At 41.4% G+C, this 26,529-nt stretch overlaps 1 protein-coding gene across 1 annotated transcript; it reads left to right on the top strand.

The window, feature by feature from the left end:
• Positions 1-594: 594 nt before the first annotated feature.
• Positions 595-23,792, top strand: LOC310847722 (acidic mammalian chitinase-like; the record flags this gene model as incomplete). Its single annotated transcript, XM_083745783.1, has 22 exons — positions 595-647; positions 1,280-1,420; positions 2,800-2,838; positions 4,293-4,322; positions 5,148-5,349; positions 6,741-6,797; positions 8,093-8,258; positions 8,995-9,119; positions 9,742-9,865; positions 10,692-10,874; positions 12,085-12,201; positions 13,455-13,584; positions 17,422-17,451; positions 18,113-18,314; positions 19,670-19,726; positions 20,086-20,251; positions 21,110-21,234; positions 21,960-22,083; positions 22,174-22,356; positions 22,660-22,776; positions 23,150-23,291; positions 23,602-23,792. The coding sequence occupies exons 3-22, from the start codon at positions 2,814-2,816 to the stop codon at positions 23,790-23,792; spliced, it is 2,496 nt and encodes an 831-aa protein (XP_083601909.1). The 5' UTR covers positions 595-647; positions 1,280-1,420; positions 2,800-2,813.
• Positions 23,793-26,529: the final 2,737 nt, after the last annotated feature.

The following is a 26,529-nucleotide window of genomic DNA, read 5'->3' as shown; positions in this document are numbered from 1 at the left end:
AAACTTGCCAGTTGTTCCTTTTATCTCTTGACTCCCTACTTTAGCATTCCAATCCCCTATAACGAGAAGAACATCCTTCTTTGGTGTCAATTCTATAAGGTATTGTAAGTCTTCATAGAATTGGTCAATTTCAGTTTCTTCAGCACCAGTGGTTGGTGCATAAACTTGGATTACTGTGATGTTAAAAGGTCTGCCTTGGATTCGTATCGAGATCATTCTATCATTTTTGAGATTGCATCCCAATACAGCTTTTGCCACTCTTTTGTTGACTATGAGGGCCACTCCATTTCTTTTACCTTACCTTACCTTACCTTTTTTTTTTAAAAAAAAAAACAACAACAACTCAACCCTAAGAATTTCATTGTATGAGCTCCAGAAGAGGTGTCTCACTTGGTCTGTGTACCAGGCCAGTCCAAGGCTAATGCAACTTTACAAAGCTGTGCTTCTGGGGCTCACGAGGAGGAGAAATCGGTTATCTTGCTATTCATCAGCTGCTTTATTTGCTTTCTGAGTACCAGCTGCTTGTCATTATTGTATTGTGTTCCTGCAGATCCTACACTGTGTCAAACAAGGTGCTTTGTGAGGTAAAGTTTGAGAAGAGGTAGAGATTCCTTGCAAAGCAGTAGGATTATTTCATACTCGATCAGGTATTGAGGATCTTGTTACCTTTTAAGAACTTATGTTGGAAGTCTGAGCTTTGCCAGTGTTTGTGTATGTGTGAAAGAGAGAGAGAGCAAGAGAGAGCACTTTCCCACATTTCTATGAGTCACTTATTTTCAGAAGGGGAGTCAGTGTCTTGTACCTTTAACAGCTTTATGAAGGATGGAACATTCCACATCTTTGCTCTGCTCTGCAATACAAGCTGCATGAATCAAAATTATCTCTTCTAGGCAGGGAAGATTAACAAATTAGCAAATTAAATTAAGATGAACAAATATGATTAACAAATTAAAAATGGGTTTCGTGTTTCAGGCTGTAGTTAATATTGTGTGCTCCTGAGGGTGAAAAAGCCAAAGAGCCCTGGACGAGATAATGCTAGAATATATTTGAATAACGCTCTCTCATGGAACAATTTCAGGTCATGGATGCAAACAGATTAATCTTAATTTATTTGTAAATATTGTTGTGGTGGAAATGGACATACCTGTGTGGGATCAAAGGTCTCTTCCTGGACCAGTTGCATAACTGACAGAGAGGGATATCAATGTCTCTTTTGGCAGTTACTTCATACCATGTTTCATCACAACATTTCTGTCTTATGACTTCCTTTTCTTTTCAGGTATTGCCTCAGAATATCAAGAATATAGGGCGTGGAGAGTGAGGAAGCAAAATGTATAAAAAGGTGCTTTCTGAGACGTGCAGTAGGCAGAGACTGAATGCTACAGAGAATCGTGCTCTTTGAATTGCAGGATTTTGACAGGTCTGTAGTTGCATGAATAACTATCTAAAATTAAAAGGAGTTCTGTGTAGGTCTTCAGGCTTTGTTCTGTGGGTTGGATCTCATGCTGAATAGGTGGAAGCTGCATTTATGAGAATGCAAATTACTTAAAGGGTGTGAACTATTGAATGAGTATTGGCAAAACATATGGAATGGTGCTGTCATATAATTTCTAAGTTTTCCATTACTGCAATATGCTACAGAACCCCCTAGATCAGAGGTGGAACATTCCATTTTTCTGCTTGAGGCAAAAGGGGAAGTGCCACCCTGCCCTGCTGCTGCCACTTCTGCCTTCCACTCTGTCACATTCACCACTGGTGGAGAAGCGCTGCTGCCATTGGTGCCATTTTGGGGCAAGCTGGCCCTGATTTTGGGTGAGATCTCACCCCAGAAGGCTGTGAAATCAGCACCTGGAAAGCTTCTTCTGCCTGAGGCAGTGGCCTCACCCTGTCTCGTGGCTGGGCTGGCTGGGTCCTAGACTCATTAGAGTTGTTTTGCTGTTGCAGTCTAGAGCAGGGGTCAGAAAACTTTTTCAGCAGGGGGCTGGTCCACTGTCCCTCAGACCTTGTTGGGGACTGGAAAAAAAGAACAAATTCCTATGCCCCACAAATAACTGAGAGATGCATTTTAAACAAAAGCACACATTTTACTCATGTAAAATCACACTGATTCCCAGACCGTCCGCGGGCCAGATTTTGAAGGCGATTGGGCCAGATCTGCCCCCCGGGCCTTAGTTTGCCTACCCATGGTGTAGGGTTCAGCTGTCTCTCTTGGGTTGCCACCTTTCTTAGAGTTTTATACCCTGTATTCTTCTTATTATGTTTCAATGTTTTCATTATAAGCAGCATCTTTAAATTGTTGTAAGCTTGCAAGTGCAACCTGTCTCTTTTTAAAGCATGTACAGTACATAATTTTCTGAAGCACCATATAAATAACTTTTGCTGTTGTGGTTGTTGTTGCTGTTTTAAAAATTGTTCTTTGCTAATGTTAACAAACTAGCCAGTCAGCAGTCCTATTATCTTAATCAAAGCTCCAACGCAGAATGTGTAGCTGATTGCTACAGGGGACATAGGTGCACCATGGGACTATGGAAGGGCTGTAGATTAGTGGTACAGTACATGCTTGGTGTTATGTATTGAAGTTCTCACCCTGGCCACCAGGAGTATCGTGTATATAGTTTTCACTCAGGTCCACATCAGCTTTTTTATGTAGACAGAGAACTAGCCATATATATACAAGTCACACACAGAGAGACAGACACATCACTCAGGGGTATGTTATTAAGCATGGGCAGATTTTGTATTAAGGCAAATTCATTCATTTTTCTGTATCTCCATCCCTCTTCCTGCATTTTTGCCTAGGTGCAAGTGTCAGTATGGGGAAGCTACTACTGTGTGCAGGTGAGTGTTGTATTAGTATCTGTGTTTCATGATAACTAATAAATAAATAAAACAATGTCATATAAATGATGTGGGGGAAGAGCTCCTTGTTATATATAATTCCATAATTCTTTCTCCAAGGGTTTAGTTTTATCAGGCAACACCTCCCCACACTACTTTCTTCTCAAGAGAGAAAAGATACAGAGCTCTGTATCCTTTTTCTTTGGGGGCTAAAATCAGCTGGTACTCCAGAAAATTGAATTGTACTTACACAATTCCTGTCCATTCATGTAGGGCACTATGTATCAATATGTGGAGGCCAGGTGCACGAGGATTGGAATAAAGGGTAACTGGATCTGGTGGGCGGGCTGTATTTTGACTTCCTCCACCCACTGTGGACTATTTTCACAGGTGGGTGTACCCACCTGTCAATCACTTGATGCCAGTGTAACACTGGATGCAAACCACATCAGCATAGACACGGGGCTTTGCAGGCACTGCCAACCAGCTGATAGGCACTGTTCTGTCCCTCAGGCCTGAAAGTGGGCCTGGGCAAGTGGTTTATTGCAGGGATTCCAAACTAGGATGACAAAAGTGCCAGAGAGACTTACAACACAATGCAGAGATTCTTGCTGCTCCGTCTTGGAATGGACATTGAAGTAGCAAGCATGCCATGACTGTCCATGCCTGACCAAGCATTTATGTATTACTTCTACAGAAATTGGACTTCTGGTAGCAGTAGTCTAATTAATCCCACCTGCCTGAAGGCCTGTTCCCAACTCCCATCCATCCATCCATCCATCTGTCAGGTGAAGGAATAGGTGACAAGGGTCCAGGTTGCATGGGTAGCTCCTGACTTCCATCTCCCTAGGCCAGCAGCCAAGCACTCAGACAGCAGATAAGCATATCAAAGGAAACAGATACACATATGTGAGAGCAATTTCACAGCAGGTACCAATTAGTCCCAGGGTTATCTTGACTACCAAGATAGCATTTATAGGCTTTCTGGGATGTTTGGCTTTACACAGGCATCTCATACATACCTCACATTTGGCAGGAAGCCACAACTTTATCCACCCCAAAGCTGATGTCACATATGGCTTCAGATGGATAACAGGTTCATGTGATTGGGAGAAAACAGCCTAGTGGGGCCAAATAAGGATTCCTGCTGGGCCAGAGACTTCCCACCACCTGCAGCAAAGGAGGACAGCATTAAATCCCCCAGCCTCCTGTGATCTTATTAATTATGATCTCCGCATCTGATGCAATTTGCATATAGCCCCCACCCCAGTCCGGGCAAATGCCAAACCCATTTAATGACATGTTTTGTTTGCCCCCCAAAATGCATATTTTGCCAAGCTTCATGGAAACCTGCTTGCCATCTGCCTACATTTTGAGTAGAATGAACAAGAATTACAGTGCCTTCTTAACACTTACATCTAATGTTCAACATTCTTGTTTCTTTTGCTTTGCAGGTTTCATCCTTCTGCTGAATCTGCAGCTTGGTAAGGCTAACTTCCTTTCTGCTTGTTTGCTAGGGACTAGTTCTAAAAATTTGACAGATCTGCCGTGTGCATAGCCTGTGTGCATTGCTCCCAGTTGAGGCAAAGCAGGAACACTTATTGTTGGGTAAGATCACAGCTCCATATAAGGGGCTCCTTATTTCAAAATGCTAAAGCCCTGCAAAGCTCCTTTATTTAGAGTACCACTATTTCATCAAGAGTCCAATCAAGTTAATGTAGGATTTTTCTAAACTGCTCAAAACAGTTTGTCTTATAAACACAGACATGTGATGAGGAAATGGTTTGATATAAGTCTGGGTAACTGAGGTCGAAACTCCAGCAGCTGCTGCTCCTAGCCAAATAAACTTGCACCAACTCTTCTATTGTGTTTTTTGGGGTGGTGGAAGTTTCCACAACAATCACTTCCCACATGTCTAGACCTGGAAAGTTGCTGGCTCTATAGCTTTCGTTTTGTGTGGAGCTGGTGGTTCTGCCCTGCAAGAGGGTCAAGCTCATGATGAGGATTTGAAGGAAACTGTAGAAAACAGCGTGGGTTGAATTCAACAAAGTCATTGTGTGAGGGAAATGGAACTCCTATCCCTTCTGCTCCCCGTTGTGCCACTCACACCCTCCCCCAAAATCCAAAAAATAGGGAGAACCGCTAGAGCAGACATGGGAGACTCAGAAGGGCAAGGAGGAGAGAAAGGTTTCATTTCACAAACAGGAGTCATTCTACTTGTGTGCTGACTTCACTGCGTAGGACCCTGCATTACAAACTGCATGCAGTATGATCTTTTCTAAATATAACCTTTTGCCTTCTCTTTCCAGGTTCTGCCTACAAGCTTGTGTGTTATGTCACTAACTGGGAACAGTATAGGGACCCGCCAGCCAAGTTCACACCAGATAATATAGACCCACATCTGTGTACTCATGTGATCTATGCTTTTGCTGGCATGGACAACAACCGACTTACCACTATAGAATGGAATGACGTGGAACTCTACAAGAAACTTAATGCCTTAAAGCAAAGGCAAGCAGCTCTCACAATGAATGTATTCACATCACAATGTTTGTTTAATAGCTGCTTCTAGACACTGCCTGACAATAGCAGCAGATGTAGAAGCAAAAGAAGGAAGAGTCTCATGGGGTCCCTTCATGAATTATGTGTTTAATAAATTAATTAAAGTACTTTTAACCTACACCTCACCACATGATTTCAGAGCAAGGTACAATACAAATTAAAATACAACCAACACAATTCCAGTATATGTAGTTGAAAGAGCAGGCAAGAACACAATACATCTTAAAAATTACATTATATAAACTCTCAAGTTAACCACCCACAGGTTCCTTCATTGCAGAAACAGTACATTGGTATTGTTCTCAATATCACACAAAAGCACAGGGAAACCAGCAAATTTTTACCTCACAGGGATAAAAGTGTCTCTGCCAATCATGCTTTCAGGGGGAGGGCATTTCTTAATTGAGGCGCCACCATAGAAAGGTCCCCATCCTATGTCACCACATAATGTTTTCCCCTTGGAGGCGCAACAATAAGAAGGCTCTCCTTCTAAGATCTGTGAACATGGGGAAGTGTTCCTTTAGAACTAAGACTTTTAAAATATTCCTCTAAAAATATAAAGGGTGGAAGTGCCAAACAAGAGTTTGAAAGTATGTGTTTCCTAGAGATACTTGTCTAAGCACTAGGATTGGCTATGGCTCCTATGGAGCATACACATGGTGGTAAATCTGTATTTTTTGCTTTGTAATGTGAAAAAAGTAATTTGGAGATGCCTGACATTCAGGGGGATGGGGATGGTTGGAGTGATACCTGATGTTTCCCTGTGATGATCATTTTTTGCATAGTAGAATTCTGTAACTATGTTTCTAAAGATGCTTGAGAGTGGAATGATAGTCATCAGGACACATATTCGTTTTGTTCTGCCCTGCCTTAATCTCTGATGAAAGAGCTTTTGCAGGTTTTTGAAGCACCAGGTTGGGAAAGACTGCCTTGCAGGAATGCAAATGTCAGTTATGAAGGGCTGCCTGCTTGTTCCTTCCACTGTAATAGCATCTGCTTGGCCAGCCTTCTCTGTCCTTGCTTGGAACTGCCAGCAATCTCAAGAACAACAGCAAGCTTTTAAGTTCTGTCTCACTTTGGGCTCTGTCCCTGGGAGCTGCTTTAATTTCCCCAATGGCCCTGACAGAAGAACTTTTGGGATTCTGCCCACACCCCTGAAAATGAGCTAGAGGAGCTCTCAAAACCTGTTTGGTTCTGAAATTTATATTCTACAGTTATAAAGGAGCAACTTGTGATGTTAGTCTTGGATATTTTGAGGTGGGGAGGGTAAAATTCCTTTTTAATTGTCACAAAACATTTGTGAAATGTTAATTCCACTATATCTTTTTCTTGCTTTCTAGGAATAATAAGCTGCTCACATTGCTGGCTGTTGGAGGGGGAAGCTTTGACAACCAGAAGTAAGACCCTTCTCTGTCTTATACTCATAGAAAGAGCAGAGGGTGTTCATGAGATATAGCTTCCTAAGAAATTTGTGATTTGGGACACCCGACTTAAGGCATTTTGGAGAGCTTGAGTCTGACATGGAGAGAATTTCCTCCTTTGAGAAATGATTGTCCTTCAAAGATCAAGGAACATTTTCTGTCTTTTGTTTCTGTGTACACTATTATTCAGTGCGAGCCTCCTTCCCAGAGATGCAGTAATGGCAGGGAATGATTTTAATAAGAGGGTCTTTTTAATATAAAAAAGGGATTAAAGAAGAGGGGGGAAAGGAAGAACCCACCCCACCAACAAATGCAAGCTCTTTCTCCTCGTTGAATCAGTTCACTCCCCTCATTTCATTTCATTTCATTGGGGAGGTGTGGTTGAAAAGTCCCCCTAAATTTGGCCAAACCCCCAAAGAGAGCAAAAGGGGACTAATCCTAATTAGTAGAAAGGGTGGGAGGGGACTGTGATGTAAACTGGCCTCACTTCACTGATGGTGGGGGAGTAATTTGATTCAGTTTATATTTAAAGATGAACTTACCAGCCGAATGGCCTGGCAGACGGTCTTTTATCCTTGCCCTGGGGGTGGGGCCAAGTGCCACCATTGACCAGTTGATCCCACGCTCAGAAGAACACCCAAAAGGCCCTGCCGCCAGTGGCCAATTTGGTGGCAGGCAGATGATCCGGCCTGCCATTCGCCGGTTCACAGGAGCGGGCTTGGGGCCCCGCCCACAACGCCATAAGGGGCAAACGGACTAACCAAATTCATACTTTTTGAAAAATTATATAAACTGAAACCCTCAGAATTCATACTTCTTCAAATTTTCCAGTGCGATTCCCCAGGTTATGTGTCCAACAATGCACATAGTAGCCTAAAATGTGCATAAAAATGCCTTATATTGGTGAAAATTACATCCAAAACTGCATTAGGTTAGGGAAAATTTCTTGCAAAAATGTGTATAAAACTGCATATAAAATATGTTTATTATGAGAAATTCACACTAAAATATTGAAGAATCTTCATGAGGAGTTTCAATTTATTTATTCATTTTTGTGGATTGCTGCAGAAATAGAAGCAAATTTAAGATTTTAAAAATGAGAAACTTGGAGAACCAGTATCGACAGATTGGTCCATCCTTGGTCCCTACTGATATCAGAGCTCTTCCATTTTATAGCAGCTGTTCATGATGCCCAGCAAAAAATAAGAGTGAAATATAGGGTGATGTAAGTTGTAAAAGGCAGCTGTCAAAAAATAACACATTTCTTCCAGGTTCACTTCCATGATATCCTCTCCAGCAAATCGGCAGACATTTGCCACCACATCGATTGATTTTCTCCGCAAACATGGGTTTGATGGTATGGACCTTGATTGGGAATATCCAGGTTCCAAAGGCAGCCCTGCAGAGGATAAGCATCGCTTCACCATCTTGACTCAGGTATGAAAAGAAAATAATATAGATGTTCATCCTAGCTTCAGCAAAGAGTGCTGGAAGCCCCTAGGGAAATAGCATGGATCATACTTACTTTGACAAAAAATGGTCAAAACCTTTCTTAAAAACAAGTGAATGATTGTAACAGGGTTACTTTATTTTAAAATGGTATTTAAAATTAATTTCCTGGAATATATACTGTAGTGATAGAACATATAAGTACCTCTGAGCATGTATAGAGTGCTTTTGTAATCACAACCAGCCTCCATATATTTATTCTTCCACATCAAGAGCAATGGTTGGTTTGGGTCCCAGTGATAAATTATGTAATGCTATGCATATCTACTCAGAAGCAAGTTCCATTAAATTCAATGGGGCCTAAGTGACCATACCTGAAAGAAAGCACTATTAAACTTAATGGAATTTTCTTCTCAGTACACATGTATAGGATAGCACTGTGAATTACTAAATATGACAAAGAAGACTCAATCATCAAGAAGAAGAATGCTATATTGTATGCTCAGATGCAGTCAAATAAAAATAAACAGGCATGCCCAACTTGTGTGTGGATATTTATCTTTATTTATTGATTAAGTTTATATCCTTCATCTGAAGATATTTCTCATCATGATATGTATGGGTGGAAGTTTCCAGACTGCAAAAGGCCAGCTGTCCTTTGAAATGTGTTCTGTTCAGTTGTACGTGAGCAACACCCAACTACTCCTGCTGTTTCCCTCTGAAGGAACTGATAGCTGCTTTTGAGGAAGAGGGCAAAAGAACAGGACGCCCACGGCTGTTGCTTTCTGCTGCGGTATCTGCTAGCAAAAACACCATGGATGCTGGATATGAAGTTGCTGCCCTGGGGAAGTGAGTCACATGCTTTCTGCTAAGCGACATGCCCTGCGTCAGAATCTCTGTTGAACACCAGCTCTGAATGCTCTAAATTCTAGGTCTAGGACAAATTGCTAAAGAACTCAGGAGAAAGCCGTTCAAATGAAAAGCCTCTGTTTTTCCTCCCTTCTCTTTCTGCTTTATTGCTATTATTATTACTTACAGTATTAAATTTGTGCTTCTGCTGAACCTGTACACAGTACACTACACTGGCTCTCCCAAAGATCCAGCCCATTTCAATAATTTTGAACCTCCTCTGGGGTTTGATGTCCTGGTTTTGTAGGCTCTCATAAACAGTGGTTTGTAGGGTGGTATTTATTGACCATTGTGTCTATGCAGCCATACTGTGCTGTAGGCTTTATATAAATAAATCTGGGCCTCATTCTACAGTGCCTCTGGAAATATTTCTGAGGGCTTTTAAAGGAGCTACTACATCATGCTTATGTAATCACAGGTTGTTGTTTTTAATTTTTTTGGTCTATGAATCAAAATAACTGTCTTATTATTATCACTAACAGTGTGGCTGTTGGATCATAGATTCCTTAATGTTTGAAGAAGTTGTTCCTTCATCTTGCCATTCCTTTCTGTGTGCATCCAGGAGTCTTGATTTAATCAACGTGATGACCTATGATTTCCATGGAAGTTGGGCACCTCAAACAGGACACAACAGCCCCCTGCACAGAGGTGCACCTTCCTATGACTCAACGCCCTTCTTCAACAGTGTAAGAACAAAGAACACTTGGCCCAATCTTAAACTCATAGCTAAATTCCAGTGACAATTTTCCCCACTCAATGCAGTAAAACTATATCAAGCCTAAGCATTAGGGTGGCCACTTGTACACCACCAGACAGGAGGAGATGTGTCATGAAAAAGACCTGAACAGATTTTCATGTCCCAATTTATATGTCTAGATGCAAATTTAGAACCAATGGCTATAAATTCAAATAGAAATAGAAAACATTTTACCATAGTGGGGAAGATGGGACCAAGTGACCTGTGTGCTAGCTCAGTCTGCTGTCCAGGAGCTGTTACTGGGTGACTTCAAGGCCCCTGCTCTCCCTTTGCATGATTCCTTATCTTTAAACTGGGCCTGGACTGGACAACTCTTTAAAAAGAGGACTTCCTCAAAGAGTGGACTCTTCTCTGTCCAGTGGGACACATGGCCACCCTAGCAAACATGGGTGGGTGGGTGATTGAAGATGAGGCTCAAAATACATGTTTTGTGTAGCTGCATGAAGAATTCCTCTTTAAAAAAAAGAAAATTCAAAGGCAGACTATATCTGAATGATTTTCAGCTCAAAAATCACCTCCCCCAAGCTTCCCCAAGCTTCTTTTTCATTTACAAATGTTTTTGGAAGACACGGAGACCCTGACTTCCCACAGATGACAAAGCAGCTTGAGGAGGTTGATCGAAAGAGGGAAAGGGTTAAGCAGCCCCTCACTGCCTGCCCTTCCTTTCAGCTCCTCCCAAATACTTTTGTCTTTTAAAAAAGTAAACTCACAGAGGAAAGAATGACAGAAGTCTGCATAATTTGTCTGTGCTTCAGGAATATGCCATGAAATACTGGAAGGACAATGGAGCGCCAGCTGAGAAACTCCTGATGGGCTTTCCAACATATGGACAGTCTTTCAAACTTGCTAGTTCACGAACCGATGTTGGTGCTCCAGCCAGTGGTGGAGGTTCTCCTGGACAGTACACCAAAACTTCTGGGATCTTGGCATATTACGAGGTAAATGGGTCTTTGGCGTTTTATTACAGAATATTGACGATTGAGAGCTACTATAATGTAGATGATCATGTTGGGGAGGCAGAGTCAAATTCCCACAGCTGTAAAGCTCAAAGGGTGGGCTTGGGCAAATCATTTTCTCTTAACACATCTTATTTTGACATCTTAGTTTTGTGAGGATAAAGTGGGGTGATCCTGTGGTAGGTGCCTAAGACATAACCAAAGTCTTAGGCAGCAATCCCATGAATATTTATTTGGGAGCCATGCCATGGGTACAGCCCTGTTCAGGCCTTCGCCTGAATAAATGTGGACTCAAACCAGGGAAGGGACAGAAGTGTCCATGTATGCTTCTCTGTTTCAGACCTTCCTGAACTGAGAGGGAAGATCTGAAAGCTGACACTTAAGTGCCTTCAGCAGAATGTGCTTGGCATCTTCACTGTGCTTGGGCTCCTTGCCTTATCAGGGTTTCTGGTGGGGAGGAGTCTAAGCACCTGTGGGAACATTTGGGATGGCCCTTGGGTATGCATTTCTGCTCTCTGCTTTCCATTTTTAGTCCATAAGCATTTAGAGGAATGCCTGAATCGGGGCTTCAGTGTTCCGTCAATAATGCATAGGACCAGCTTGTAGAGCTGCAGTCCATTGCTAGGGAGCACCTGTTATTCAATGCAGTGGGATATACTTCTGAGTTGACAAGTGTAGGCTCACACTTTTAATGAAAACCAGAACAATTTTGTTACAGTATACTGGAGTGGGGTGTCTTGTCCAGTCCAAGGGCCACAGGCAAATATTGGTAGAGTGATGGATGTGACTTAACTTAGCAAAGTAGTTTACCTTTCGGCCACACAAAATCCATAGGTTTCTAGGCCTCCATCCAGATAAGCTTAAGGTGTGATCACATGCCAAGAGCACATTCTAGCCAAGCAAAGGCACTCATGGAGGATGTGGTGCAGGGCCATTGAGGCGTGTGCCCTGGGGAGAGTCCTGAAGGTCAGAGGCAGAGGCTGTAGGAGGTCTCATTTGGCTGCTGTATACAGTAAATTAAAGCTGCAGACCACCAAATGTTGTACCCTTCCAGCTATAAAATAACCAATGATTCTGATGGGGGAAACTTGGAATGATTAACTTTTAGGATTATAGACTTTGTTTTTATTTTTGTTCATACTTCCTTGAGTTTCTGCTCTTTATCTAAACAGGGATTCTATCATTTTGACAGGTGTGCCCATTTTTAAAGGGAGCTACCAAGGGATGGATCGAAGAACAGAAGGTTCCTTATGCTTTCAAAGCTGGAGACTGGGTTGGATATGACGATGAGAAGAGTTTTCAGTTTAAAGTGTGTCACTGCCTTGTGATAATTGCTACATCCTATGAGAATGAAAATCCTTTAGGCCCTCTAGCTGCTAACCAAATTTACAGCCACATTCTCACAGACATGGGCTGTATCCAATGCTGCTATTCCACTAGTGCAGCAGACTCATGCAATGGAACTTCCCCCTTTTCTCCTATCCCTAGTGGCCCCTGACATGAAAAGTTTACAGCATCCTCTGGAACAGATTTTGAGGGCACACAGGGAGAGGAGCGGAAATGGAATTGGAAGTCCAGTTGCATGGGTGGACCTCTGTGTACACATGTTCTTAAAGGCTCCATGTTATTTAAAATCTTCTTCTTTCCCATGATACACCGTTCTGTTCCTCAACTCCATTCTTCCCCCTCTAACAGACAATCTGAATTCTGGGGCCTCTGAACATGGTTATTTTTTTTTTTTTAGTGTTCAACTCAAATATTTTTTTGGTACTTCTGCAAACCCTGGGATCCCCCAGGGCATGCTGATACCCTCTTTTATTTATAAGTAGCATTGTTTGAGTACCATCCTGTTGGCTGGCACACAACATTTTGGAAGTAGAAGGAGTGTACAATATTAAGAATTGTCTGCCTCATTCTTATTTCACCCTGGAAGTAAACAGAAATAAAATTCTGCTTCTTCCCTTATGCAAAATCAATGTTAGCAGCTCCAAGTGCTCTTTAGCCACCCTCTGTGGTTACCTCACAGAAAGAAGGAGTGTCTTATTTATGTCACCACAGAGTGGCACGCTCTCGATTCACAGAAAATGGGTTACTGAGCCACTGTATGTTAGTTCAATTTCCTTTGAATGCTATGCTTAAATGTAAATTGTATCTTTTTGTAGACTGCTTTGAGGTTGTTAGTTTTTTCTTCTTAAATCAAGTGGTATATAAAGTGTCATCTAGTCTAACCCCCTGCTGTGCAGGAATCACAACTAAAGCACATATGACAGGTGGCTATCCAATCGCTGCTTAAAAGCTTTCACAGAAGGAGAGTCTACCTACTGAGGGAGTCCATCCACTGCTAAACAACTCTTACTGTCAGAAAGTTCTTCCTGGTGTAAAGCCAGAACTTCCTTACATATATTGTAAATGTGCTGCAGTGTCCAGAAGGAATTTGTAGTTGCCTGTTATTAGCAAATGGTAGAAGAGGCATGTTATGTGACAACTATTATGGAAAGGGTACATAAGCACTAGTCTGTGGGCTATTTACAAATGTTCCCCCCCTAAACTTCTCCTTTGCAGGCTGAGTTTCTGAAGAGGGAGAATTATGGAGGAGCCATGGTTTGGACTCTGGGGATGGATGACTTCTCTGGCAAATTCTGTGGCCAAGGAGCCAATGTCCTTGTGAATAAGCTTAAGGGTCTCCTAGGAAACTGAGGTAATGACAAATTAGGCTGTAAGGCGCATGTTTCATTAAGCTACCAATCTAACGTCCAGTGAAGTTTGAATTAGGCATACTAATTGCATCAGAGTTTCAACCCTTATTTTCTAACCTCTCTTTTTAGATTTGAATGTTTGGAATAGTCTTAAGGGGATTCATGTGATAAACCCTGCAATATGAAAGCATTTTAAATATTACACACACACACACACACACACACACAGTATATGGTCTCTCAGCTGTAGTCTTCTAAGTGGCTCACAACATGAATACAAGCCACACAACAAATAAAGTTGCTAAAATTGAAATTAAATTGAGACAAGAAGAGAAACCCACTTTGAAAGGGCAGCAAAAGATCAAATAGAAAGTTAAGCAAAGCTTGTGCATTGCCTACTTACCTGGAAGTAAAGGCCACTCAACTCAATGGGACTTGAGTTACTCTCCATGTGGCCCCAAACTATATGCACCCCATGGATGCTATTTAGTAAACAACAACCAAGCATGCAGAGGCCTATGGAATGCACAGTGTCATGTCTGAGTTGGTCAAGAGTCTGAGGAAGTGTTCCAATACAGGGTTAAATGTTTCAGGGTTGTTTTTGCTCTGCTATGCTCTTGATAAATAGGAAGTCTTGCAAATATCTGATATGCTTCTGACATGCATTTGTTCTCCTAGGACAGAACATGAAGTATCACACCAAGCAAATAGAGCAATGCAACGTGTTGTGCAACAAAGATGGATCCATGTTATATCTCTCACCTCCTTGAACCTTTGCAAGCAAAAAGATACTTCAAGATATTCGCTGCCTATTAGCATGTGATCATCCAGACTTGAGCAACCTGTTGGGGAATCTTCCATTACAAACTTCTGTTTGAGTCTGCTGCGTGTCTTGTTTTTCTTCCTTTGCTGTTAATCAGATTTTGAATATCATGAGATTTATGCAGAATTGGAATGCACATGCTCTTTTTAGGCAACCTTGATTTTCTATTTCACTATGCAATCTAATAAAAAAATTATTGCATTTACTTGTACTTTAAATCATTTTAAATTGTGGCACAGTGGTGATGACAATTAAGACATTTTTTCCATACATCTGATATTTATAACTTAAAAGAAAAGCTGACCAACATAACTAGGTGCCTCTCCCTTAGCTATTTGTTTCCACCTGTCTTTAAAAGAGAAAGTTTATAAAAATCAAAGACACAGGGAGCTTCACCTAATTCTAGTTTCCAGGAAGGTGTTTGTTGCTTAGTGAGTACCTGAGTCTTGCTGTCAAGGTCCAAAAGAGGATCAGATGGCTTTTTGCTCAGTGAAGAGGCAGAGACAGCAGTGCTTAAACAAGGAGAGATTATTATTTAATCAACCTGAAATGTAAGAAATTGTATTTATTTTGAGAAAAATTCTAATCATCACTCCCTCTATTTTTTTAAATGAACCCCAAAGTGTATAACTCTACTCCCTGGAAGAAAGATCAAGGACTGCTATGGGAGTCAGAAATTCAACTAAATTCTGCTGCCCTTCTGATTGGCTAAGAGATGGAAAGTTAGAATAGTGTTATGACTTTGCAAGACACTAATCTAGACGAAAAATGGGAACGCTTGCCCTTGAAGTTTGAGATCATTACTTAGAAGACAATGCCAGAGTTTTTGTTAGGAGGAAGTTTTAGGATTTAAGTTGGCTGTGGCATGATCAAGGGGGAAAAGTGTCAATCTGTTAAATGCAGCAAGTTGGAAAAAGGGGGCGGGGCAGAACTCAAGTTGAGCTGCCTGTTTTGAATAAGAGATTGTAGCCATGAGAGAGATAGAACCCCCTTGGAGTGTAATGCTTTGAACCCCTGCATTGTAGGCTCAGGTTGTATATATGTGTAAATAAGCCATACATCATAAAGACACCACAGTCTCCGCTATGCCTCATTTCCAAAGAAAACCCTGGGTAAGCATCTGGAACCCCTGGAATCTTGCACCACTGGGAAATTGGGGTAGCGTGTAACAACAGTGTCTATAAGTGAAGCTGGGGAGCAGCAGGAGGAAGAAAGACATGGAAACTGGAAGAAAAAGCTGGAATAGAGAGTGCTGCAGAAGATCTGGACTCCAGGGACAAGTTGTTGGACAATAAGTCCTATCATCACTGACCATTGGCTATGCTGATTGGGGTTCATGGGAGCTGGAGTCCAACAACATCTAAAGGGTCACAGATTCTCCATGCCTGATTTAGCTTATGTTCTGTTTCCAACAACGGTCAGATTCAACTGGAGGCTCACAAGCAGGACCTGAAGGCTTAGTAAATCATCCCTTCTTAGAGGACAAGAAGTTCTGTGCAAGTTCATTTTAGCTTTCACAGCTCTGCTCTGTCAGTTTGACTACACTGATTGTTGTTGTTTAGAAGCTTCTCAAAGTCTCATTTCTAGCATCATCAGCAATGGTTTTAGATTGTAGTAGCAAAACTAGAGGAAACTCCTAGCTATGTTGCTGTTATTCAGCTCCACTTTGAGTTAAGGCTCCCACTTCTCTGCTATATTGCGTTCCCCTATTTTCAACATGAAGTTCAAGACCAGCATTAGCAAAGAGTCTTATCTTGCACTGATATAGTGCCATGGAGGTGTGCCTTGCAGAAACAGCCTTGGGGATTTAGAGATAATCTCAAAGTGACTTTTTGTGGGGGGCTGAAGGCCAGTTGCATAAATTTTTGGCATGGTGTATGGCTGCAAGTCACAAACTAATGTTCACCTAGGGTTTTTTGTTTTTTAAGCTGTAATTTAATGATAACCACTTGTTGGGCATGAAGAATGGCAAATTGTGCAAGAATACTTTGGCCCCATTTGGACACAAATATCATTGCTTATTTATCTAACATCTGCATGTTGAGCCGTGTGCCTTGAATGCTCTAAATAGTTGTCTAGAAAGGCTATTAGAGCCTCTTCACATATGATTACTCAACACTTGAGCAAGTTCAGACTAGGAATAGACAAATCCGTCCATTCTGCTTTTATCTTAGTTTTCTGATCTAAAGCTCACTTTCCACATTTCTGCATTGGGTTGCAGGGTTATTTACTTTAAAAATTTCTCCTGAAAATATCATTTTAATGTTATGTTTTAATGCTGGGACCTTAGAGTGAAGAGTGGGTTGTTGTTGTTGTTGTTGTTGTTGTTGTTGTTGTCCTTTGCCTACACACTCAGAGGCTGACAACACTAGGATTTGTTTTCAGCTTAACCACATATGTAATTGGGTTGTAAGATTTCTAAAATTGAACATTAAGTAATTAATTGAACCTTCATTAAAATCATTGGGACCATTTGCCGTCAGCATCAGGGCTTTGCTGACATCCAAATCTGTCAAAAATCAGAAAATATAGGCCTTTGTGGTTCTCTTCATACACACAATGTAATTTTTCATAAAGTCAACACTTTTTCCATCCTTGAAGTTAGATCTGTTTTCTGTCCCGGGATTTATTCTTCAGCCACCTGTGCACTTTAGCTGCCAGATGTATGCCCCTTTAGCAGGTGTGTGGCTCCCATACTGATAAGTGAGCAGTTTATAAGGCTGTGTTGGATTTCCCCAGATGGGCCATTTCCTCTGCAAAACAGATGGGGAAGATGCTGCTGTGGGCAAGTGAGTGGTCCTGTGTGTAATTTTACATCTTGAGAAACATAAAGAGACATTTCTTCCTAGAAACAAGGGAGGTGAACTTTGAGCTTAGACTTGGGAATGAGAACACCATCAGGTTTGCTTATGAGACACATAACCCTGGAAATGAGGTGTTTAGCAAACTGAGTCAGATGGTTTTATGCATACTGTAATGGTGTTTTGTTTTGTTTTTAAATCTTTTGTAGGTCTGGCCATTTTGCTGCACTTGCAGCCTGGTAAGCAGAATTCCTTCTTGCTCATAGATTTATTCCTCAAAAATAGATGGAATATCTGAGACAAATTGAGGGTGGGTGCAAGATGTGCTTTCAGGTTTAATATTGCCATTTTCATTTCTGCCCCCTCCTGATTTGGGAGCTTGCAGTACTAAGGGTGTGATTATGAGTAGCAGCAACCAGCACAAAGGAATGTAACATTAGGAATGAGAGACTGTATCTTTGCTTTATATAAATCCACAGATTTCTGTAAAGGAAATATATGGTCCCTCATTCTGGGGGTGATAGGAGTTGTAGTGAAAAACATCTGGAGAACACGAGCAAAGGCTAGGCTAGAGACTATAACTTTCTAATCGAGCATTGTGCATGTATCTTAATCACAATGAGTTTCCTAAATCAAGAGGTAAGTGCACAGGGCCAGATTGAACTAAGTTGTTGCACGAGCAGAATGAGATCTGCTTGTGAAATGGGACTTTGCTCTGGAAGGCTGAAGGAAAACCTAGAACAGGTTTAAGAGGTGGGAGGAGAGGGGCAAAATTCCTGTTGCGTGAGCTGACCTCATTCCATTAACACATAAAGTATGCTGGTTTTAGAGTCAGTTGCTTTGATTTCTATGTTGTTCTTGCCTATGACATTCACATCACAATGTTCTTTCTTACCTCAGGATCTTCCTACAAGCTGGTCTGTTATTTCACAAACTGGTCCCAGTACAGGCCTGATCCTGCCAGATATAAACCAGCAAATGTGGACCCCTGCCTGTGCACACATGTCATCTATGCCTTTGCTACTATGAGCAATAACAAGATCGCCCCCTATGAATGGAATGATGATGTCCTCTATCCACAGTTCAATGGTCTAAAAGAATAGTTAGTAAATTCTTTAAGCACTTGGTCATTACTAAGAATGAACACAGATTGGTTTATCTCAAAATAATAAGGCTTGTTTGGACCTGATCTGATTTTCTAAGCCCCCTAGTTGTAAATGTTTGATTAATTTTCTTGAAAAAACAGCAACTGGAAGGTTAATATTAGTTGCTGCAGAGCTGCAAAGTACTCTCTACTCTCTGCTCACTAGGCCAATGGCCAGAAGAGAGAAGGGCAGACAAGTCAGTTCTGGGCACTGCTACAACAGCCCAGAGTCTCCCTAGTGCTAAAGAATCTATCCTTTGCTATTGTCTAATATAGGGATCTCAGATCTGCAGGAGTCTTAGTCCAGGCAACTCATCACTGTTGAAACCCGCTTAAAAAAGGTAAAGGTAAAGGACCCCTGACAGTTAAGTCCAGTCGCAAATGTGGTTGCGGCACTCATCTTACTTTACTGGCTGAGGGAGCCGACGTTTGTCCGCAGAGTTTTTCCGGGTCATGTGGCCAGCATGACTAAGCCGCTTCTGGCAAAACCAGAGCAGCACACAGAAACGCTGTTTACCTTCCCACCGGAGTGGTACCTATTTATCTACTTGCACTTGACATGCTTCCCCTCAAAAATATGAGACTGACTTATACTGTGTCAGAGCATTAGTTCTGTTGTCAGACACTATTCACACTAATTGGCAGCTGCTGTCGGGCAGAGGGCTCTTCCTCATCCTGAGATCCTTCTATTGGAATGGCTACTGGCTGATTATTATTATTATTATTTTGCATACAGTATATGCTCCCTATTCACTGAACTGACTGTTCTATGCCTTTTGCCTGCCAGTTCCTTCTTGTATCTGTGTCCCAGAACATGCCACGTCTCCAGGACTCAGAGAAAACTTAACTTGACATCAAGCACATTATTTAGTATAGGAGAGTCCCAATCAGAGAGTTTCAAGGGAGGTCGTATCATGGGCAGAGAAGCTGTTATAACATTAACAATCTGGAAATGCTGTGGGGACAATGGCTTGATGTACCTGTCTGCATGGCTATTATTTGCACTGGGAAGTAATCTCTTATTAGTACCAGCCTTCCTCCCAGGGCACAAATAGGGGTTGTGGGGAGGCTGCTGCTCGATATCAATGGATCGAAGTCCCTTCCCATGATTCTGTGGCCCCAACTCTGATCACTCCTCATGGCTATTTAGTAAAAAAAAAAAGAACAAACACACAGTCCTATGATCAACACAGTATCTAGTTTGGTCCTCAGACCACGCTTAATGGCAGTTCACGAAACAATAAACGATGATGGGAAAAGGAACAATTGCATATTATAAATTTATTTCCTAATTTTTCCAATCCCTTCCATAGCAATGAGAAAATGGTTACCCTTTTGGCGATTGGAGGATGGAATTTCGGCACCCAGAAGTGAGAACTTTTCTTTCACATGTATAATGAACAAGATGGGGAGGGGAGGGGGGTAGTTTGTGGCTACTGCTGCTGGCCTGCTGAGGAAGAGGCAATGAATGGATAAAAGGGATGTGGAGGATTTTCACGAACCTCTGGTGGATAGAAAGATAAGACCACTGTGGAGTTAAAGGAGGAGAGTTGGGTTTTTTTTTGAAGAGTCAGAGGGAAGTATGGGATAAACAAGTACAGTAGAAACATTTTGCGGGGAAGGAAGTGGTAAGAGAAGCTGAAACAAGCTAGCATTGCTTAATTTTGTGGTTCATATCGTATATATCCTCATACTTTCAGTAACTTAAAAACAAATCCGGTTTTGTTAGGTTCACCACAATGGTTGCTACAGCTGCTAACCGCAAGACTTTCATCGATTCAGTGATTACGTACCTTCGTCAGTATGGGTTTGATGGGATTGATCTGGACTTTGAATACCCAGGTTCTCGGGGCAGCCCCCCTGAGGATAAGCATCGTTTCACTATTTTAGTCCAGGTGAGGAAGCTTTGCCCAGCATCCTGTGAACATCGTGCCTTGCTCTCTTTGCATAAACAAATGTAATGCGGTATGTGAATGAGTCGATTATTTCAGATCCTGAAATCACAAAGCAGATGCTGATTGATATGGTTGCTTAGTCACACATTACCTTTTCTCATGTGATGGGAGTTATCCTCAGCCAGGAAGGCTCCCATCAACAACAGACACGCTTGTCCAAATAAAGCACTAATTCCAACTAAATGTTGCTAGAAATAAGGTGCCACTGCCATTTACACAATCACATAATAGAATATCCTTTCCTAGAAAAAGGAATATACTTCACTCCATTTCCAGGTTTATAAGAATGTTAAAATAATTTGAAATTTCTTCATATTTAGCTATGTTTAAATGACAATCAGCTGACTGTACTACTACTACTACTACTAATTTATTATTTGTACCCCGCCCATCTGACTGGGTCTCCCCAGCCACTCTGGGTTGCTTCCAACAAAGATGAAAAATACATTAAAATGTCACACATTAAAAGCTGCCTTCAGATGTCTTCTGAATGTCAGGTAGTTGTTTATCTCTTTGACATCTGATGGGAGGGCGTTCCACAGGGCGGGCGCCACTACTGAGATTAGTTAGATAAAGAAGCAATCTCAGAAGCAATGGCTGAGCTTTCTAAATTCCTCCTTATATGTACATAATGGCACCATAATGGCACTTTGGTTCATATACCAAAGAAGTGGGATTTCTTCATATATATATAAAAAAGATGTTGTTGCATACCACCAATTTTTGAAACCTTGCACACAATGAATTAGCTAGAACTGAATGCAGCTGTTAACTTTACTCACCCATGCCCTTCTCCAGGAAATGCTGGCTGCTTTCTCAAGTGAAGCCACCAGGAGTGGGCAACCCAGACTGTTGATCACAGCAGCTGTATCTGCTGGCAAAGCAACCATTGATGCTGGATATGAAATTGCAGAGATAGGAAAGTAAGTGACAATGTGCTAAATTGGGGACTTGTGAAAATAGGACAAAGCAAGGCAAAATTCATTATTCATTTGGAGGGAATTATTCATTATATTAAGGAAAACGTGCATACAGAGAAATATATACATGTCAACAATATGAGACAATATATTTGTGCAGTCTTGCCAAAGATTTAAACTTGGTTGTTTGACATTCAAGAATTTAGATGCAGCATTTTGAATTCTTTGAGTGACCACTAAAGGTCTAGTTAAAGTTCAACATAAGTGGCTGTAATACCCACTTACCTGGGAGTAAGTCCTGTTTACCTTTATTAAGTTTACAGATAGATATGCATAGGATTGTAATGCTGGACCCATATGACACTAAGCTTTAGCTTTCTACACAATGTCCTCTTTAGCTTGTCCTGTGATAAAAATGAACAGTGTAGTCAACTTGAACTTCATTTGTTGGAAAGGTTGGATGTGAATTTAACAACTGGACAAATATCCTTGCAGAAAAGGGGAGCGGGAGCTGAGGATCATATAGCTAACTGTTTAGAAAATTACAAGTCAGATGTACACAATATTGTTCAAATGCATACAGTTTTTGTATGGTTTCATTCAATCTTCAAAAGCTAATGTGAAAGACAATTGGGTTCAGCCCACCAGTATCAAGAGGATCTTTATTTCAGCATATGGATCCATTAGGCAAGTTGTTATTACTCTGCCTTTTTTTTTATTTGCACAAGGGTTCTAGATTTCATCAGTGTGATGACCTACGATTTCCATGGAGGATGGGACACCTTCACAGGTCACAATAGCCCCCTGCATGTGGGATCTGCAGATAAAGGCGATTTTGTGTACTTCAACTGTGTAAGGAAATGCTAACAAACTATTGTTTGCTCAGAGCCGGTAAAAAAAATGGTCAGTTCATACCTATATTTATTATGTTCATATTGAAAGGAATTTGCCATGAAATACTGGCTAGAAAATGGGGTTCCTGCTCAGAAGCTTATGATGGGCTTTCCTACTTATGGCCGTACCTTTAGGCTTACCACAGCTGACACATCGGTTGGCGCTCCTGCATCTGGTGCCGGATCCATTGGACCTTACACAAGGGAAGCTGGTTTCTGGGCTCATTATGAGGTAAATGAAACATTTAAAAAGGACCAAAGTTTAAAAGCATGCAGTATTTAAAAATATCTAAGCAAAGTGCATTTGGTCTCTCAGCAGCTTTTGGCCTCTTGGGAAAAGTCACTTAAAAAAAATAATCATTATTTATCAGGTGCATGCTTTTTCCTCTTTGGTATAATTACAGGAAATGCTGCTAGGAATATTACATTAGCCACAGAAGTGCACCTCAAAGGATAGAATATATTTCACTGATAAAACACCAAGTGCCTGTACAGTTGTTTGCTGTTGTTTGCTAACATGAATGTTCCTTGACAGATTTGTACGTTCTTACCAGAAGCGACAACCGTCTGGATTGAAGATCAGAAAGTTCCTTATGCCTTCCTGGGGAATGAGTGGGTTGGGTTTGATGATTTAACCAGCTACAAGTACAAGGTATGTTATTTTTTTTCTAGTGTATCTAACAGATTGATCTGTACCCACACTCAAAGTACCTTGCAAGATTTACCAGTGCAATGTTTGAGCTTTATAACAATGCTTGGTGCATATGTGTGTGTGTATATGTATTGCCGACACTGATCTTGGGATTTTTTTTGCGAGTCAGCTGCTGACGTCATTGAATCAACTTTAAGTTAACATTGACTTTTAGGAATGTAGTCAAGCCCTTAGATGCATTGATCTAGTCGAGTGTTTGTCTTTCCCAAACCCCATGAGTCTAAAGAACAGCACCCCAACAATTCATGTCATGTTAGTGCGTGCAACTGACATCAAATGTGATGGGAATATCTTGTACTTGCTTTCTGCGCAGGTTGAATTTTTGAAAGCAAACAACTTTGGAGGGGCCATGGTTTGGGCCATTGACCTTGATGATTTCCTAGGCACTTTCTGCAATACGGGGCCATATCCTCTGATATCACATTTGAAGACACTCCTTGACATACAAACTCCAGGTAGGTCAATTTATTGAGAAGAACTCTGCACTAAGACGTGTATATGCATGTGCGCACATGCGCAGAGCGCCATGCTGCAATCTGGAGGTGCAAGGAAACAAGTAGCCAATGATAAACAAATTATGTGATGTGCAAAGACACTTCCCAATATGTTTTAGCAAAAGGGGGGCAATTTAATGCACACCCAATCCCTTTTGAAACCTCTGTGGGGATGTTCCCTCTAAGTGACTGGCTTTGCACTTTAGTACAACTGCAATGTATTAAACAACTTCTCTCAAGTGTCTTCTCTGATTATATTCTCCACCCTTAGGTTGTGTAGCTCCACCCCCTCCAACAGTCCCACCTCCTCTTATTTTCTGTGAAGATAAAGCTGATGGTATCTATGCCAATCCGGATGACAAATCAAAATTCTATGAATGCTCTGGGGGCAATACTGTTTCCAAGAGTTGCGGAGAAAGTCTGGTGTTCGATGAGAGCTGCAAGTGTTGTAACTGGCCTTGAGCCTGTGGCTACCAACAGTCACTAAATAAAGAGATGGAATGGCATGCAAGCCTTCTCAAAGAATGTATAAACCAAGTGGGCAATTCCTAATGATAAGAAAAAATAGATGGGAGCAAAATGAGCAGAGGAAATAAGTGACAAATGGACCTTAACAGGTGATGGGAAACACTTTACAAAGTGCTGGAGTCCGCTGTGGTTTGGGTTAAACACACACACATCTTTCAGGGTCAATTCAGTTTCTTCAATAAGACCTCAGGATGTAGGAGACAGCTAGTAGCAGTATTATTGTGCCAGAAAAGCATAAATTGATTTCTCCCTTATATTTTAACCCCCCCTAAAGGTTTTTTAAATGGATGTTTTTAGTTTAACTGTTTTCTGGGACAACTGGGGCCCTCTCCTTTCACTCCTCTACTTCCTAGAGAGGCTTACAGCCCATCATGGATATGTTGAAGGCTGCATTCCTATGCATCCTTGGGTATGACCCCAACTGATCTCAATGGAACATACTGAATAAACACCGTAAAACAAGTACTACCAAGTTACTTCATAACAGGTGTGGATATGATTGCAACAGGCTTAATTTAAGTAAAACCTTGCTTGCCTCTATAGATGCCTATTAATAAATTGTAGAAAAAATATTAGAATAGTAGAAACACATAATCCAGCCCTTATCATAGGGGGAATATTCATTATTTGTATCTTATGCCTCCCAGGTCTGAGGTCAGTGGTATTTGCATATATAAAGTTGGCATAAAGCTTCTTACAAAATCTACCTGAGCAGTTTAAGCAACTTGCAAACACCTAGGAGCTGCTGCAGGACAAACTGTGCTGCTGCTAGCAAACCTCTTTCATCAGAGTACTAGACATAGTGGATTTCTTTAGCAACAGGTGAATTGTATCCCAGAAAATGGGAACTGACAGATTTGAATTCTAGTCTGCGGGTTATTGCTTCCAGATAAAACTGTGTATAGCCAAGGCAACACTAGGCCATACTCTGATGGCTTGCAGTAAACTGTGGTGCGACCAACATGAAGTCATGAAAACCTGAAGGGGAAAGATTTGTCTAGGAATATTCTATACTCTCTGGCAAGGAGTAAAAAGAGCCTATGATGCTAGACAGAATGGAGTTACACATTCCGTATCAGATTAAGTGCCAATGAAATTCATACTACTTGAGCAATATGCTAATCCCTTGAAAATGAAAAACATACACACTGACCACACAGAATAATTTTCTGAATTTTATTATGCAGTAAAACAAATACATTTGGCTATTAATGACACATTGCTAATTATAATAAAAAGCAAGGGACTGGATGGGTGGTAGAACATCAAGCGCTATATGGCCTTATTTCACTTTGAATTTTTCTCTGTCAACTGTAAATATTTCTTCTTTGCTGTAAGGCACATGGTTTTACAGACTGTCTAATCTGAACCCTCTAGCTTGCAAGATGTATAAGGGAAGTCGTACTTAGGAACTGTAGGAAATGATATATCAGCATGTGGCTCCACTGGAATCACAAGGCTCCCACGTGAAACAGTTAAGTGTAAACAATGTTTAGAGAAATCGTGAGTTCCCAAAGGAAACTGCAAGTTCCATAAATAGGGAGGGTTATATAGATATATTGGGTTATATCCAACACTGCCATTCTGCACATGCAACAGAGTTTTGTTTGTGCAATGGCATTTTCTCTTTCAGAGCACCCCCTGAACCTGCTGGGGTGGGGATAAGTAAAGGAGAGGAAGAGGAAGTCTCATTGTGCAAGTGGGCCACTGTTTGTGCAGTGTTTGATATAACCCACTTTATTGTGATGCCATAGATAAGACAAGAACAGCAACAAATAGCAGGTTGTGGGCTAGCTATATACTATCTACCAGTACTGAGTGAGAAAACTGCAGTAGTCTATCAACATGTTTCTTATCAAGCATGTATTTCCTCCCATGTTGTAGAACAGATCAAGGAACAGATTGTATGGATGAGCCTACAGTTGTTCACAATGAAATATTCATATACCATGAGTACAAGTTTATAACACATTGCAAACATATGTTCCTAAGTAAAGTACCTGTGCCTCAGTTCAGACATAACAGGAAACCATGGTTTTTCACTTTGAGAACAAGTTAAAGTCTTAAGCTCACATGCTCCTTCCCATCCCTCCTCTTTCATGCAACTCAATGAGAAGATCAAAAGCTTCCACAATTGAATTAAAAGAACAATAGTTCCTCATGATGCCAGAAATTTTGAAACTGTGGTTTGTTTAAACTCTGAATAGTGAAAACTAGCAAAATTAGAACTGTGGTTCCTGATCTCATTTTATTAATCCAAGTTTGGACATCTCAAGAAACTGTTTAGTTTAAAATATAAAGGTATCCTCTCCACAGGCATGAAAGTAGAGAAGGAAGGAGAGATTGCACAAACCTGAGGTTCATCTAGGGCAGGGGTCTGCAACCCGCGGCTCCGGAGCCGCATGTGGCTCTTTTACACCTTTGCCGCGGCTCCGGGGCGGATACTAGCGAGGGGAGGAGGCGCATTGTGCGCCCTGACCCTCCCCACTGTGACGGGCGCTGTACTGGCTGTGATGTCGCATGGGGGCGGTGCGTGCGTTAGTCACGCACTGTCCCGACGTCACCTTCCCACCCGCTGTCAGATCGCGGCTCTGGAGATATATTTGTTTTAAATGTCGCAATGGTTTTGCGGCTCCCAGTTTTTCTTCTTCTTCGGAAATGGGTCCAAGTG

The sequence above is a fragment of the Podarcis gaigeae genome (genome assembly GCF_964106915.1).
Source record: "Podarcis gaigeae genome assembly, chromosome: 6".
NCBI lineage: Eukaryota > Metazoa > Chordata > Lepidosauria > Squamata > Lacertidae > Podarcis > Podarcis gaigeae.
The sequence above is the reverse complement of the archived record's forward strand: the minus strand, read 5'-3'. Positions and strand labels throughout refer to the sequence as shown.